General features: G+C 46.6%; 1 protein-coding gene across 2 annotated transcripts in view; it reads left to right on the top strand.

Annotated features, from left to right (window-relative positions):
- LOC133131455 (amyloid-beta A4 precursor protein-binding family A member 2-like) overlaps positions 1–18,532 on the top strand; it is an 86,968-nt gene that overhangs the window by 57,493 nt on the left and 10,943 nt on the right. Inside the window, exons 4-7 of one of the 2 annotated variants that reach the window (XM_061246827.1) lie at positions 991–1,030; positions 6,738–6,883; positions 10,891–10,926; positions 12,346–12,432. In XM_061246827.1, coding sequence (XP_061102811.1) covers positions 991–1,030; positions 6,738–6,883; positions 10,891–10,926; positions 12,346–12,432 — 309 coding nt within the window. The remainder of the gene's footprint in view (positions 1–990; positions 1,031–6,737; positions 6,884–10,890; positions 10,927–12,345; positions 12,433–18,532) is intronic. The other variant, XM_061246828.1, reaches the window with a different exon arrangement.

The following is an 18,532-nucleotide window of genomic DNA, read 5'->3' as shown; positions in this document are numbered from 1 at the left end:
GATATAGACTGATTTGGCAGGGAGTGTTTTGGCTATTGGACATAGACTGCTTCTGCAGGGAGTGTTTTGGCTATTGGACATAGACTGCTTCTGCAGGAAGTGTTTTGGCTGTAGGACATAGAATGCTGTAGCAGGGAGCGTGTGGGCTACAGGCCTTGAACAGGGAGTGCCTTCACCAGCTCATCCACTCACAGGCCAGGGTGTTTGCAGGATTGATTCCCAGGGGAGGCACTGCTGTCTTTGAGTATGGTACCTGGTCTGAATCTCTTCAGTAAATATCCAGCTGTATAAACCGTTGTGTAAAATCCAGCTAGGACATAGCTTGAGCTGGTCAAACCATGTCGAACATGGAGGCGGTCTGAACTGGGACAGCCCTTCCTGGCTGTAATTCATGAGAACAAATATTTTCTTGATGGGGGGATTTTTCATTTGGCTGGCATTGTGTTGGTGGCCATTATTTAGGGTGGGAATGCTCAGGGCAGAACTTCTGTCACAGAGGTTGAAAATATGTAAATGAAACAGATTTTCCACCCGCTGCAATTGACAACTACTAACCAGTGACACGTATGTATGCTGCTGTGTATGCTGCTGGATGCAATTTTGAAACAAATTGAACTTTCCTTGAAGTGCATTTTATTGCAACACATAGTATTTATTTAGATTTTACTAAACATTATCATTATTTCAATATCATCAAGGACCAAGAAACTTGGTTGAGAGAATTATGTTTCTGAGCCATACTGCAATATCAGTTTCCTTCAGAATAAGTTCATTAATATTTTTGTCTTTTTTGTTATTTTAGTTGAGCATTTTAATTGGTTCTTGGGGTGAAAAACATGGGTGTCTTGAATGCTGGGAGGTTTTTTCATTATCGTTTTTGTGAAAATCAGAAGTTAGGATGATTGCATATTTTCTCCTAAACTCATCAACTCTGGAGGGCGGGGAGATCAATAAACTATTAATAAACTATAATTTATTTCTTTTTTTCAGCAAACAAAGAAGACCGCTTCTTTCCCCAGCTTTGTGGATGGTAAGTCTGTTTCCCTTTCTTCTCTTACCTATGCCTAACATGATAGTTTCAGCTGCAGAACTGTTTCTGGTACTGTAACAAGGCATTTGTGCTGCTTTGTGCCCTGGTCCTGGAATAATATCCAGTCAAAGCTCCAGCTTGATCGATTCATTCCTTTAAATCAGTTAAAACAAAATACTTTATGCAAGATGTGTGCTCCTGTTACTGATGTAGATGTGACCGATAACTTTTACTTAATCTTACTACTTTTATATTTCTACTGTGTTGTGCATGTTTTATATGTTTACTGTGTTACTTGGCTGTCATCTTTGGACAAACCTCCCTTGGAAAAGTAACTTTGAATCTCAGTGGGACTTCCTGGGAAAATAAGGCCTAAATACAAAAGTAGTCTGTTCAAGTAGAGGGGAAAAAATGCAATAGGCAAAATTCACAATGTCGTGGGGCCTTTACGAAAATGCGTTGGGTGCTGTGACGTGTCGTAATCCAGAAGTCGTTCTGCGGAAATTAGGATTTCTTTATCTCCGTTTCAAGCGCCTTGAAGATTTGCACAGCGGTTATGCGGAGTGACAGTGCACAGTGTCGGCGCTAATGAGAAATCTGAAAGGAAATGCCGCCGTGTTGGAAATGTCAGCGCCATGTTGCTCAGTGCTGAAGAAACACCTTATCCAAAGGCAGATTATCTGCTTCGGGTGACTGTTGAGAAGCAGAAAATGAAGAATTTGTGATGATGAAGGTCAACAGTCAGGGGTCAAATCATCCGCAGTTCCTGTATTTCAGACCACATCTACAGTAAATCAAAGCAAGTCTGTAATGAAAGGCTTCATGGCTTTAAGTGTGACCATGAAGAGTGCTGAATGTTGCCTGGCTGTTCATTCGTATTATTCTTGTGCTTGTTACATTAATTCAATGCGCCTTTTGGAAAACATCCCTCCATCCATTGCAACTGGCAAAGCAACAGATGCAGTTCAGCAGGGCAATTACAATATAAATACATTTGAATAAAAGTGCAAGAACATAAACCCTGGCTACAATTCATAATCAAACCAAAGGAGCTGCCAACTTCTGGGGGTCGAGTTGCAGGTCACCGTTGTGAAAAGCAGGAATTCTTTGTACACCAAAACCATTAATTATTGGTAAAAAAATAAATTACTGGACAAAATGAATGCTGCCCTTGAGCAGAGGTGAGTGTGTGGGAGGCCAAGGGTAACGGGAGAGTGTGCAGTTGGCGGATGTTGGCGGTCAGGAGCTGAAGGTTTTCGGCGTGTTTGACGGCGCGCTGCAGAGGTCGGATCGCCTCCTCCTTATCTAATGGTGACAGCGCGGCCCGTCCATCAGAGGGAGTCACAGGGTCTAATGGTGACAGCGCTGCCCGTCCATCAGAGGGAGTCACAGGGTCTAATGGTGACAGCGCGGCCCGTCCATCAGAGGGAGTCACAGGGTCTAATGGTGACAGCGCTGCCCGTCCATCAGAGGGAGTCACAGGGTCTAATGGTGACAGCGCAGCCCGTCCATCAGAGGGAGTCACAGGGTCTAATGGTGACAGCGCTGCCCGTCCATCAGAGGGAGTCACAGGGTCTAATGGTGACAGCGCTGCCCGTCCATCAGAGGGAGTCACAGGGTCTAATGGTGACAGCGCTGCCCGTCCATCAGAGGGAGTCACAGGGTCTAATGGTGACAGCGCTGCCCGTCCATCAGAGGGAGTCACAGGGTCTAATGGTGACAGCGCTGCCCGTCCATCAGAGGGAGTCACAGGGTCTAATGGTGACAGCGCGCCCGTCCATCAGAGGGAGTCACAGGGTCTAATGGTGACAGCGCTGCCCGTCCATCAGAGGGAGTCACAGGGTCTAATGGTGACAGCGCTGCCCGTCCATCAGAGGGAGTCACAGGGTCTAATGGTGACAGCGCTGCCCGTCCATCAGAGGGAGTCACAGGGTCTAATGGTGACAGCGCTGCCCGTCCATCAGAGGGAGTCACAGGGTCTAATGGTGACAGCACTGCCCGTCCATCAGAGGGAGTCACAGGGTCTAATGGTGACAGCGCTGCCCGTCCATCAGAGGGAGTCACAGGGTCTAATGGTGACAGCGCTGCCCGTCCATCAGAGGGAGTCACAGGGTCTAATGGTGACAGCGCTGCCCGTCCATCAGAGGGAGTCACAGGGTCTAATGGTGACAGCGCTGCCCGTCCATCAGAGGGAGTCACAGGGTCTAATGGTGACAGCGCTGCCCGTCCATCAGAGGGAGTCACAGGGTGCGCATCTACATATCAGACCAGCGCATTAATCTCTTTGTTCGCCCGTGCTCTCCGTGCCGGTCATTTCTCGGCTCGATTCTCCTCAGTGCCTCTGTCGCCGACGCTGTGATGCGCTCGCAGAGCCGAAATGGCGGCCGAGCCTGTCGCCATACTCTGTCAACCCATTATGCGCACAGACACATTACTGTCGCTACACTTGTCATGATGGCAGTTAAATGCACAACCTCTTGTTTTGATAATACAAAATACATGTTGGATGTTGGAATAACCTATTGTAGATATACACTCACTGAGCACTTTCTCGGGAATGCCTGAACACCTACTTATTCATCCAATTATCTAGTTAGCCAAATGTGTGGCAGCAGTCCAATGCATAGATCCATGCAGATACAGGCCAGGAGCTTCAGTTGATGTTCACTTCAACCATGAAGATGGGGAAGACATGTGACTTTGACCGTGGAATGATGGTTCATCTCTGAACACAAACTTGTGTTTAAAGTGGTTAGGCTACAGCAGCATAAGACTTAATAAGTAATCAATTCCTAATAAATTGCTCAATCTATATAATGGAATCAGTCCTATTCAACTTCTGTTTAAATAATCCATACGCAACAACAAATGAATAAATAACAACTACTCTTTTCCAGAATAATTTTCAAGTCAGCCCAAAACAAAACATTTTTAGCCCATTATGGACTAAGGTGCCCTATAGAAAACCCATAGAAAGGCCTAGGAATCACAATGCATTTCAACTGGCATGCGTCTTGAAAAACCTGTGATCAAATACAACGTCTGTTAAGGGAGATGTAACGCGCAGGTCACATCCGTCTGTTAAGGGAGATGTAACACGCAGGTCACATCCGTCTGTTAAGGGAGATGTAACGAGCAGGTCACATCCGTCTGTTAAGGGAGATGTAACACGCAGGTCACATCCGTCTGTTAAGGGAGATGTAACGTGCAGGTCACATCCATCTGTTAAGGGAGATGTAACGCACAGGTCACATCCATCTGTTAAGGGAGATGTAACGCGCAGGTCACATCCGTCTGTTAAGGGAGATGTAATGCGCAGGTCACATCCATCTGTTAAGGGAGATGTAATGCACAGGTTAAGGGAGATGTTAAGGGGTTAATAGAATGGGTGTAAATCTCTGACCTCACAACGATTTGATTTGCTAATCATTCTTTGGCAAACGATTCACTGCATCAGGAAATCTCTCATCTCACCACGATTTGATTATATTGATGTGATTCAAGTCTTTTAATTGCAGAAGTATTCAGAAAAATACATTGAATACACAATTGAGACTGGAGAAATTGTTGTGCTCAATATTAGAGGAATATAGACAAAAACAATACACTAAACTGTGTTTTTGTCATTTTAATCGATTATAATCCATTCTAACATTTCTAATCGATGCAGTTGAATTGCCACCTTAACATCATGATTCATCAATGCATTTTTACACCCCTTGTTAATACAGCTGTGAAACCATTTCACAGCATTTCGTTATCAAAATGTGCTTTGCTGACTGTTGTATGTCGTTGTTTTAATATGTAGATTGTGGGTTGATTTCTATGTGAGGGTCACCAGAAAAGGACATCTGATACTGTAGTGTGATGGATCTTAGGTGTGATGTGCAGAAGTGCGATATCTGTTGTGTGTCCGAAATCCTGACATTGCCAATACCAGACTGTGGACAAGTGAGAAAGTGAGCCAGTAGGCTGTTTTGTTGCCAGCGGGGCCTGGGTTTTGGTTAACAGATTGCTCTTTGTCATCACATAATAGCGACATCTGTGATCTTGTGGGCACCTATGATTTGCTTTGCAAACAACGTACATGAGGTGTGCAGTCCTCTAGTACAACAGCTCAGCTGGCGGATTGCACAGTGAAGAGGTATCCATACTTGATACGTATTTCAGAGGATACTAATGTGCGTCCTTAGGAATCCAACGAAAGACCTTTGAACAATATTCTTCTGATTGGACATTTCAATCTGGAGAATCTAGAGAAATGGGGATTTAAGAGCACTGATGGTGGGGAATGAAACCACACACTCCTTCTTCTGCGGTTATCTTGTCAGCTTTGTCTGAGTGCTCGCCATTTTGTTAAATATTTTCCTTTCTGTAAAGTTTCCAGATTAAGGTCACAGACTTATCACTGTTGTTCCTCTGCTGGCTCATAGAAGGGTAGACAACCATGGTGCTGGAGTGCTGGATATTTCAGCCCCATCTAATGTCATAACTACTGTACGTAATCAATGAAACTGTGCAATCAAGCTTGGATGGGAAAAAAACAAAACCCCAGAAACATCTGTGGCACTCCAGGAGCAAGGGCTGCCGTGTCCTGGTCTAACCCCCAATATGAATTAGAGCAAAGAAAGCCGTGAAGCAGAAACTGTCAGATCTGGCAGCCGTGGCGATACCCCCGGAATAACAGCGGGAAGAACTGCATTAGGAAACTGGAGCTAATATAAGAACGTTTTCATTAGGCCTGGGCCTACAGGATATACACTGCTGCATGGTGCTGACTCAGCCCTGACGTGGGCTGCTGCCAGTCACTCTAAACAGCACATCTGCTCATGCAGAGAGGAAAACAAAAGCAGTTTGATGTACCTTAAAGTGATCGCTCATTTTCTAGTTTTCATCCACAGCGGAAAATATTGAACAAAACGGTCTGCAAGAAAACCACAGAAGAAGTGTGTGGTATCAGTGAAAGGGGAGTCCGTGTGACCAGGTGTGGGTAGAATTCTGGTATTGGGGAGAGGGTATGCAATGGCATGTTTGTTTAGTCACTAAAACCTTCTCCTATTGGATTTCTGTATCTATGTATTAAAGGTACAAATTTCAGACTTCTAACGGTCAGGAGGAATTGCAGCAACACCCTCAAACCACAACTCTGTGAATGTGCTGACATTGAACCCCCCCCACGCCATTAGCAATGTGGCAACCAATGAGTAATTCATTATTGTGCAGTTATACAATGTTTCGGAGTGTTGGTCCGTCAACTGTATATTTTGAAACCCAAATTTAAGGACTGTAAACACAGGCAGAGGGTGAGTCAACATGTCAGTGAGCCTTTTTCAATGATAGGAAGGGATTTGAAATGGTCTTGTAACAATGTTTTAACACAAAAATCGTATCTATTGTAAGATATAAAATATGAATAAAAATAAAGACAATTTTGCAAGCCCCACTCTCCACCCCCATTCTCTTTCTTCTTCTTTCTTCATCTCCCTGCCCTTTCTTCTCTCTCTAAATCTCTCTTCAAATCTCATTTCCTTCTCTTGCAATGTCTTCACCATTACTCTGCCAATCACCACATTCCTCTGTCTAATTTCATATTGAACCTTCTCTCTTTATCACTCTCTCCCCCTTCCCCTCCGTCCCCCTCTCTCTCACTCTCTCTCCCTTCCTCCTGATCCCTTCCCCCCCCCCCCCCCCCCTCCCCCCCTCCCAGTCCCTGGGCCCTGTGAGCCAGAGGACCTCATCGATGGCATCATCTTCGCCGCCAACTACCTGGGCTCCACCCAGCTGCTGTCCGAGAGGAACCCGTCCAAGAACATCCGCATGATGCAGGCTCAGGAGGCGGTCAGCCGGGTCAAGGTACGCCCGCCTTTGGCCAAATTCTCTTTCTACGTTCCGTTGGCTAGCTCAAATTATGCAGATATTATCTGCCGGTCTTTGTTGGGGACGTCTGAGGACACAGATTTTGTGTAGGAGATGCATCAGGGTGCTTGAAGGCTAATCAGCATCAGGATGATTTCAGTGAGCTGGAGGGAGACAGTCGTGTTGTTCCCCCTGTGTAGCTCTTGGGCCTTTTTAGCTGTCAGCTCGTGAGCCAGAAGTGACAGTATTTTCTGCTTGTTTTGCCACTATTACAATTACAAATAGGTCCTATGGGTGGTAAGAGACAGAGCGCACTTCTGTTAAGATGAGAACTGAACAAATACACGCACACACACACACACACACACACATACACTTCCTAGATAGCATGCCAAAACATGAAACTATGGTTCTTCATATTTGTGCATTTGGATACCAGTATAACTGTAGATACCATATCTTAGCGTTTGAGATCTGTGTGTATCAAAAGGGCGGCTCATTCATTTGTCAATGTTATGAATGCAACTGGAAAAATTTATTGGGAAAATAGTTCCTGCCTGTGACTACAAAGAACACAGCAGGCAAGCCAGGAGGAAAAACAACTGCAAATCGTTTATCTTTGAAGACCTACAGCATATAACATTTCAAAAATGAAATGGTACAGTTCACCCTGAGAGCTTGCAGGGGACACACAAGGCGTTTCATAATTGGCGGTTGACCGTTAACTCGGCCTTTTAATTAAAAGGCTGGTCCAGATTGTCCCATTAAATCAACTGGGGCCTTTCCACTGTGTCTCCCTGGCCTGGCGTTAGGCGTTGGATGAGTGATGGTTGCATTGGAGGCCCAGTGCGCTGTGACAGGACAGTGAGGCGTGTGTCACAGACGGAGGTAATGTGATTGCTGGCAGCCCAACGCGTGCGCTCGTTGCCCTTCCCCTGTTCCTGTTGCTTTCTCCTTTTCATATCCGTATGCTGTGTGCATGCTGATGGTGTGAAAACCCAGGCCCCACACACACACACACACACAAACACACACACACACGCACGCATATACACACACACACACACACACACACACGCATAGTTACACACACACACACACACGCATAGCATAGGCATGCACACACACACACACACACACACACACACACGCATTGGCATGCACACACACACACACGCATAGGCACACACACACACATGCACGCATGGATATGCACACACACACACACACACACACGCATAGGCGCACACACACACACACACACGCATATCCCCACAAAAATGAGGAGTCCTTTAATTTAAAAACAGTCAGAATTTCATTTAATTTTGTGCCTCACGCACCCTATCTCTGATGTGTGTTATAAGGAAACTGTTTCTCGTCACGTGGCCATTTGAAATGTGGCGAATATTAACAAGTTCAATTAAATTATACATTTGACATTCATGATGATGTCTATATGCGCCACGTATTAGATTTAAATGGTCTCTCCTATAGGGAAGACATGTGACCTCGTTCGTGCCGTTAGTTCGATTCATTTTGCTATCATTTTGAGTCCCTGTGTTCATTGCTCAGTCTCAGTTCATTGCGGGGTGGTGTTTATTTTTGCCGTTCTTCGACTACACCCACTGAATCGACCCCCCCCTCAACCACAGCACACGTGAGCTGTCATGCGTGACACTCTCAGTCACCCCTGCGATACGTTCGGTCTGTGACAGATTCGCTGTGACAGCGCGTCCCAGCGGTGATAACGGAGACACGCTCCTGATCGTTCTGAAATGGCGACACGCGCTGCCGTGCCGACCGGCGGGCTCCCTTCCGCACGTATCGACCGTATTTCATCGCCATCTTTAAAGTAAAAGTGTCAGACTCTGCGTCCGCCCGCTGCTCTCTGAAACGCTGCGGTGTAGTGCTGCGGGCTCTTGGCTGGAGTCTGCTTGTAGAGGCGAACACCTGCAGGACGGAACACGGGCGTGAAAAGAGACACGGCTGCGGGAATGGCAATGAGTGAGTTCCCGCTTGGCTGTGCGGGGTGTGGAGTCTCTGAGACCACACTCCCCACACGCACACTCCCCACACTGCCCCGGTGACCCTCACACTTCAGCAGCTGGGGGGGGGGGGGTGTGGGGTGAGGCCTACTTGTCATTCCTGTGATCTGCCTCCTCACCTCTCCCTTAAAGGCAGTCTGTCCCTGTTCTCCCCCACAGTCAAAAGCCATTCAAGGTGAAACCATGGCAACGCTTTAACTGTCACTTTTTTTTTTTTCTTCTCTGCCTTTCTGGGGCTGTTTTTTATTGGCCCGGTCCTCCTGAGTCCCGTTGTCAGCCGTCTAGGAGGTCCTCTGAAAGGACAGCGCTCGTTTTGTCTCCCGAATCGGACGACGTGGGGTAGATAATGGCCCTGTGTGGCGCTGAATGGGACGTTTTTCTCTCCGGGGACAGGCCGACGCACCCCGTTTGTGGGCGACGGGCTCCCGGCACCACCCACAGCACTGAGCCCAGATAAATTACCCCGCTAAACGCTCCCATGAATCTTTCAGCTCAGCCGGAACCGTCGACTGAACTGGAGGGGAAAAAGGATGTTGGCAGGTGAACAACAACGTCTATGCTTTATTTATGCAGATTGTCTTTTTTTTTTGTTTTTATTGTTGCTCACTCCTTCCCCTGGATCGATGCCGTGTTTACTCAGCTCTAGGCATGCATTTCACTTGACGCACAGCGGGGCAGGATGCCCGAGGACGCCGGCCTACCCTGCGTCAGGGCGGACGGACTGGGTCGGCCCCTGCGGAGAAAGCGGAGGAGGACGCTGGGCCTAATTTCGAGGGGCATACCGACTCAGGCGTGCGGAGGGCTTATTGGGGGTGCTCGCGTGAGGATTGGCACACTGGGGTTGCGCACCAAAGCTCACCGCGAGCCGGTTGGTCGGAAAAAGGTTCAGAACCCGCCGCCGATTTTCCTTTTTTCCTGTGACGCGCATGACTACCAGATGGCGGTTCTTTTCATCCAAACTGTTCCCCTGTGCGCGTGCGGAATCGCCCGTGAGGCAGGACACATGCTGGGTGTGAGGTTTAAGAGCCTGTTCTGTGTTCTAAAAAGGAAATCTAGTTTTCACGTGTCCAAATGCTTTATTCCAGTAGAAGGACCTGGATGCCATGCAGAGAGACAGGCTGTTATGTAAAGTGTGAATATATCTCCTGTCTACTACAGTAGTAGGCATCATTCAGCTACATCGGTGTGTATGTGAGTTTAACGTGACTGTAATGGTAAACCCATGAATGTATGCTACACTGTATCGGGTTATGGTATGCATTAACCATCAGCAAAATTAGATAAATATCGAAGGTGTCTAAACAGCTCCATCTATTCCTATGTGGGGATTAAATGGGTGCTATTATTTTCAGGCTGTTATGAGGTAGTAGGTAGCTAATCGGTCCAGATTTGGTCCAGCCAGATGGGAGTGGGTTAGTAATTTAAGCTTCTCCCTGTCCATATTTCCCAGTAGCTGAAAGCATGCAGATCAGGGCTACCCAAACCGGTTCCTGCAGATCTACCTTTCTAGTAGCTTTTTTAAAACCCTTATTTGACACTCCTGATTCAGTTCAACGACATCTCTCAAGGTTTTGCTTTGTTGTGGTTGGAGTGAAAGCCTATAGGATCATAGATCCTTGGGAAGAGGGTTGGGCAGCTGTAGATGTTGCAGAAAAACCCATGTATTCAATCCCCCTATTTTAATTTGGTCTCAAGGTATCAGTCCATGTTTGCATGTTATGGTTTGCTTTATGCAAAAAAAAGCAATTATGAGCCACTAATTGCTGTTTTTATTTTATTTGTCTATGCAGAACACAGTTATGCCATCGCCCCCACCTGACTTGTTGGGCAGCAATGTCAGAACTGGTGTCTGGTTCCTTTTTTGTGTTTATTATCTTCATTTTCTTTGTTTGGATTCCTGCGCTGGCTGCTTTGCTGCTCCTGTGTCTGACGACCCTGTCTGTCCTCAACACTTCGCAGAGGGTTCAGAAGGCTGCCAAAATCAAGAAAAAGGCGGTGTGTAAAATAAAGAAAAGATGAAAAAGAAAAGACTACCTTGACTTCACCCTCACCATGCTACCTCTCTTTTCTGTCTTGTTTTATGTGAGCTCTGAACCATTGGCCCTGCTATTGAGCTAAAGTATGCAAAAATGATCCTCCTCATCACAACACAAACAGCCTGTATCGCACCAGTGAGTAGAATGGCTGAATGTGTGGCCAGGATAGGCAAATTAATACAACAAAATATTGAATATCATACTACAAATATCATGTTCCACAGATTGTAGTTCCTGACATAAAATATCTATGAATATTATTATTGTCAGATTATCATGTGTATATTGTGCGAAACGATTGCGTTGTGTGCTAAATTATGGCCTGGATTAAGTAACCTTGTTTGAACACCATTGGACGAATTTGGAACTCAATCTGATCAGTGTGAAAGCAGAGGTTTCTCTGTGGCCAGATTCGTTGAGGGCTCTTAAGGGTTCAGAGGTCATCCCCGCCAGTCACTGCTTCCCATCTGTTCTCCAGTACAGTCACGCTCCCGAGTCCTGCTCACCTTGGCCCCAGTGTCTTCTGGGTATTCCTGTGGCCATTTTTCACTTCTGGCAGCCGTCTCCACCACTGTCTATGCTTGCTTCTGCTCAGGTCTTCAGCATTATTATGATTATGATTATTTTTAAATCAATCATTGTTCCATTGACTCATCATTTGGGAATGTGAAGACTATTGAAGGACAAGCTTACTGTAGCCAAATCCTCCTTCAGAAGAAAAAGTGAATTTGGACCGTTCTAAAGAAGACTATGCCATGTAACTTTCCAGTGAATAGTACTTATGCTGCAGCAAGCTCCTATGAGCCCCTGTCTTTGTTGCTGTAATTAGTTTATGAAACCTTTCATCACATCCCACTACAGTACGTTCCATGTCCAGAAGGTATGTGCTGAGACTTCAGTTAAAAAGCAGATAGCATCCATTAGCCAACTGCAATTAGTTCTAACCGTATGGAGGAGTCACAAGCTCAAATTATATCTGATCACAGAATTGGTTGAATTCCATTTGATGCATTTATATATGGAATATCCCTTGAAAAAAGACATATGTTTAGTTTTAACAAGGATGCATGCATTATATAAATATCAGGTAAATGGTTGTTGGATCAGGTTTAAATTTTTTGTAAAAATGCTATGTATATCTATGCAATTATACGGCTCCTCTGTATGGAAATTTTGGCCACTGTACAAAATTGAATATGGATGATGCTCCTGCCAACGGTCTAATGTGACCTAACCTGTGTAATTATTTATGAATGAGCATGTAAGATGCTTTCAATAAGAAATTAAATGAAGGTTTAATGTGGACATTGTGAGTGGTTCCTTGGGCCTCCACCAGGAGGCGCTGTGACCGGTCTCCCTGCCCTTTATCTCCACTCAGAGCCCCGAGGGGGACACCCAAACCCTGACTGAGGTGGACCTCTTCATATCCACACAGAGGATCAAAGTGCTCAATGCTGACTCGCAGGTAAGATGGCCGACACACCTCCCCACTTCCCATACAGTTTTTTAGAAAGTGGCTCAGGCTGTAAAGACACTCGTTCCACAAAGCAGGATTACTGAATTAGCTGAATAACCTGCACCCCACCCAAATCTGGAGCATGGATTGAAGTAAAAATAGCTCTTCGGTTTTCTTTTTGCCGTTATCTGGCTAAGTCAGTAATCCTGCTTTGTGGAACAGGGACCAGGTCACAGAGGTCCGCATTTCAGAGGCAGCCTAGTGGCTCTGCCTCACCCGGGAATGGTAGGGGGTAATCCTGCATTTCCACAGGAGAAAATTGGGCAACAACAGCACAGCAGGCTGTGGAGAACCTAAATGAATAATACACATTCTGGGGAGTATTTCAGGAAGCTGGATAGCTGTGCTGAGTAAAACCCGGAACAGCTCTTTTTACTGCGGTCCATGTTCCAGATTTAGGAGTGTTTTGGGATTTACTCACAGCAGTTACCCAGCTAACTCCGTAATCCCGGGCACTGTTCAGAGAAACCGAGGGCAAACACAAGATGGTGCTCAATAAACAGCGGTGGCCAGTACATCCCGAGGAGCTGGTATGAAAGTCGGGAACTCTGAAACCGCTTTCCTCACCACGGCTCTGTGCTTTTTGTGACAAAAACGGCCTCTGAGGGATCTTCAGAAAGCCCAATTACGGCGAGAGCACGAAGGCTTCCCTGTCTCCAGCGTGCACCACAGTGCACACAGGCTCCATCTGCTGCGGGTAGACTGAGAGTTACACCAGACTGAAGGGCCATGATTAGACTTTTGAGTGGAGAACAGCAGCCCGCTCTGGCTGGAGCCCAAGCTCTCAGCTTGGTGAGCTTGAAGTTACATCACTCGCTCCTCACGAGAAGGCGAGCCTTTCAGAAGCTGAGCTCCTTCTGATGTATGCATCCCCTGAACTCGCATAGTTCAGATCCATATGAAACCAATGACTATGCCTGCTGTCTTCGCTGTGCTGTGGGATCGCTACGCAGCAAAATGTCCACCGTAAATTCAACTCTAACCGAGGACTTATGAGTCCAACTACAGGGACCGTATGTACTCTCTCAGAGTTAAGACTGAACATTTCACTGTGTACCGTAGTGGCTTTGAAGCAGCTTGTGCTCGAATGCTCTTGCTCGTCTGTGTGATATTGACCTGAGGCTACAGAATTTCACTGATTTGTCTCTTGCGTGGAGCCTGCAGCAATGACCCGACAGCTTTTCCCAGCTCACTGCAGACCACTTGCTTGTTCCGATACGGATTCTGCTGCTTATGTAACACAGTGCGGCTTTGCAGCAGTAAGACAGATCCAGGTCATGTACAGTAAAGGCATTTTTCTCATTTGATGTTTGACTGTAAACCACTGAAAATTCTATTTAGTATTCAGTTGTGCTGCAGTCTTGTTCCTTTCCCCGCAAGGGCAGTTTTTATGAATAAATAACCACATAAAGAACATCACGAATCTATTAAAACACAATGAAGTAAGAGCAAATTCATGAATCATGGGGGAAAAACACAGAGGGAGCAATCGTATTTTGAAGCTGAAAACAAGCAAGTCATTTATTTGTTTTGCTTGTTATTTTCTTTTTTTGCTTGTAACTCGGCAAGAAAAATCCTCTATCAGCATGTGGGTGTGATGCTGGTGTACTAGGTACAGAACGCTGAGTAACCACACTACCAGCATGTGGGTGTGATACTGGTGTACTAGGTACAGAACAGTGAATAACCCCTCTCCCAGCATGTGGATGTGATACTGGTGTACTAGGTACAGAACAGTGAATAACCCCTCTCCCAGCATGTGGATGTGATACTGGTGTACTAGGTACAGAACAGTGAGTAACCCCTCTACCAGCATGTGGGTGTGATACTGGGGTACTAGCTACAGAACAGTGAGTAACCCCTCTACCAGCATGTGTGTGTGATACTGGTGTACTAGGTACAGAACAGTGAGTAACCCCTCTACCAGCATGTGGGTGTGATACTGGTGTACTAGCTACAGAACAGTGATTAACCCCTCTACCAGCATGTGGGTATGATACTGGTGTATTAGGTACAGAACAGTGAGTAAACAACCAAGAACTATGACTATGGCGATAACTATACATACATTATATAATTTTAAAAAATCATTCTCACTGAAGTAGATGAAGTTCACACTACAACTATAATGACAAGGACAGTGACGAACGATATCGTGGGTTCAGGGCGTCATGTTCAAAATGAAATAGCCAAGAACTATATACAGAACGTTATTGTTCATCAATGTGGATGCTCACATTGTTATTGTTCATTAAGGGCTAATGTACATTGCTGCATTGCTAATTAGGGCCTTAAATCCTCTATCGGCATGTGAGTGTGATATTTAAGAAATGAGAGCTGTGACAATGGTCTGTGGGAATGGACTCATCATGATGTAGGGTGTGGTTGATAGCCACCATCAGGGTCAACAAGCTTTATTTCAAACGTTTCCCCGGAACACCAGTCATGTAAAACACAGAACAATTTCACTGAACAATTTTAAGCTAACTGAAGTCAGTAGATTACATCACAGCAGATGCACAGTATCTTCCCTTAACATGACAAGTGATGAATGTTATTACTATTATTCCACCCTTACTGGAAGCCATAAGTCACTCCTAGGTAAGATAAGGGTGGTATAATTATATTACACCCTATAAAATGCTGTGCCCTCAGTTACAGCATGTCAGCGCAGTAAGGCAGGGCATCTTAAATACAAACTGGAGTGTGCATTTCCCAGACCAGGCTATACGGTAGTGTAGGTTCGGGTGTTTCCCCGAGCACTGCTGACATTTTCTCCCAGATATGATGGGCTGGTATATGTTCCGCGCTGCTGCCAGCCTGCGTGTTGGTTCCCGGGGCTGAACAGAAGTGTTGAGTCTGAACATCGGTGTGTGGGATGGCTGGCACCCTCAGCAGCAGTGTGGATCTGCCCCAGTCCTCGCCTGACACTCAGCACTTTCTTTCTGTCAAAATGAACTGTGAGGCTCTGGCAGCTGGTGCGAGTGGGCAGGAGAGAGAGGGAGAGTGCTGACACACACACGCACACACGCGCACACACGCGCACACAGACACATGCACACACGCACGCACGCAGACACACGCACGCACACAGACACATGCACACACGCATGCAGACACACGCACACACACGCACACACAGACACATGCACACACGCACGCACGCAGACACACACACGCACACACAGACACATACACACGCACGCACACAGACACATGCACACACGCATGCAGACACACGCACACACACGCACACACAGACACATGCACACACGCACGCAGACACACACACGCGCACACAGACACATGCACACACGCACGCAGACACACACACACACACGCACACACATGCACACACGCATGCAGACACACACACGCGCACACAGACACATGCACACACACGCGCAGACACACACACGCACACACAGACACGTACACACGCACGCACACAGACACATGCACACACTCACGCAGACACACGCACGCACACACAGACACGTACACACGCACGCACACAGACACATGCACACACTCACGCAGACACACGCACGCACACACGCACGCACACACGCACACACAGACACATGCACACACTCACACAGACACATGCACACACGCACGCAGACACACACACGCACACACGCGCACACAGACACATGCACACACGCACGCAGACACACACACGCACACACACGCACACACACGCACACAGACACATGCACACACACAGACACACACACGCACACACAGACACGTACACACGCACACACAGACACACGCACGCGCACACAGACACATGCACACACTCACGCAGACACACGCACTCACACACGCGCACACAGACACATGCACACACTCACGCAGACACACACGCGCACACAGGCACATGCACACACGCACGCAAACACACACGCGCACACAGACACATGCACACACACACGCAGACACACACACGCACACACATGCACACAGACACATGCACACACGCACGCAGACACACACGCGCGCACACAGACACATGCACACACGCACGCAGACACGCACACACACGCACACAGACACATGCACACACGCATGCAGGCACACGCACACACACGCACACAGACACATGCACACACGCACGCACACACAGACACATACACACATGCATGCAGACACATACTCACGCATGCACACACAGACCCATACACACACGCACGCATGCAGACACACACATACAGACACATACACACAAGCACACAGACACTGACACATACACAGGCATGTGAGCAAGAGAGTGAGACTTCTGAAACACAAACATCCACGCACACACAGACAAACACACATGCACATACACACAAACAAGCACTCTCTCTCTCTCACACACACACACACGCATACAAGCACTCTCACACACACACATGCACACACACATCAGAAAGGCTCCAGAAAGATGAGCTGTTATAACAGAAAAACAGAGTAGGCGAAGCCTTCAGCAAAAACATTAAATACACAAAAATTACGTAAGAGCATACACAGTATTTATGTGTGTACACAAAGATCTGTATTCACTTGAAAAAATGTGAACTTGGTCTTGGGGCAAGAAGTACTGTGGAATCGTGCCTGGCCGTAAGCATCAGTTTGCTCATGCCCTCTTCAGTCATCATGAACAACAAACGAGACTGAGAAGAATGAGAGAAGAAGGAGGAAATGTGCCAGAAGCGCATGACATAAGAGGGTGAAAGAACAAGGCGGTTTATACACATAGATAAAAACTGCTGTCGAGAGACTGAGGTAATACCACAATAATTTGTCTGGGAATTTGTCTCCTGGGATGTGATTTGAAAGGCAGAAGGCAGATTCACCAACACTTCCCTTTCATTTCGGAGCCCATTGTTTTGGCTTTTTGAAAAACCGGCTTCCCTAGAACCGGCATCTCCACGCCTGATCTGTGGCTGCCGGTATGCAGTATATTCAGATGGTGGGATTTCCGCTATGCGTGCAGCTGTAAAGGTTACAGGCTCTGTGCATGGTGAGAACAGACAAATGGACTAATTAATTTTCCCGTCTAAGTAATGATGTATCTTTCAGCTCCAGTCGGATGACTGAGCAGTCTTGTTCTCTCGCTACTTCCTCTATGGCTGCTCATCTCACCTATGGTATGTTTTTAAAAGGACGCTACCCGTGTGTATCTGCTCAAACATCAAATGTTTGAAAATTCATGAAAGTCAGAGCTGTCCAATCCTTGTTCCTGGAAATCTACCATCCTGCTGGTTTTCATTCGGGGGCAGGCTATAGCCTAGTGGTTGATGATTGACTGAGACCTGGAAGGTTGGTGGTTCAAGTGTAGCCTCAATACGATCAGCTTGAGCAAGGCCTTTAGCCCCACATTGCTCCAGGGGTGATTGGCCCCTGTTTGGTTTTAACGACCGTAAGTCACTTTCGATAAAAGCGAAATAACTGTCATCTCTGTGGGACATGCTGGCGAGAGTCTCTGGAAGGCATCCGTCTCGTCTCCTTCAAGACCTAGATTCTAGTTTGCAACACATTTTTAATTGTAAAATTTTCAATTGTATCCAGTATTTAGCTTTTATCCTTGTATCATACTGTATTTGCTGACCTGTCCCATTGTTGAAATGTCTTCCACTAACCACGGAGAGCATAGACCAGCATCTTGCAAGGATGCTGGACAGTCAGTTATCAGCATTCGGCGTACCCCAGTGCAGGCAGTGTTGAGAGTATTATCAGTGTTCACTGTACCTTAGTGCAGGCAGTGTTGAGAGTGTTATCAGTGTTCACTGTACCTTAGTGCAGGCAGTGTTGAGAGTGTTATCAGTGTTCACTGTACCTTAGTGCAGGCAGTGTTGAGAGTGTTATCAGTGTTCACTGTACCTTAGTGCAGGCAGTGTTGAGAGTGTTATCAGTGTTCACTGTACCCCAGTGCAGGCAGTGTTGAGAGTGTTATCAGTGTTCACTGTACCCCAGTGCAGGCAGTGTTGAGAGTGTTATCAGTGTTCACTGTACCCCAGTGCAGGCCGTGTTGGGAGTGTTATCAGTGTTCACTGTACCC

Source organism: Conger conger, chromosome 6 (assembly GCF_963514075.1).
Source record: "Conger conger chromosome 6, fConCon1.1, whole genome shotgun sequence".
Classification (NCBI taxonomy): domain Eukaryota; kingdom Metazoa; phylum Chordata; class Actinopteri; order Anguilliformes; family Congridae; genus Conger; species Conger conger.
Note: the sequence above shows the minus strand (reverse complement) of the source record. Positions and strands in the feature narration are given on the sequence as shown.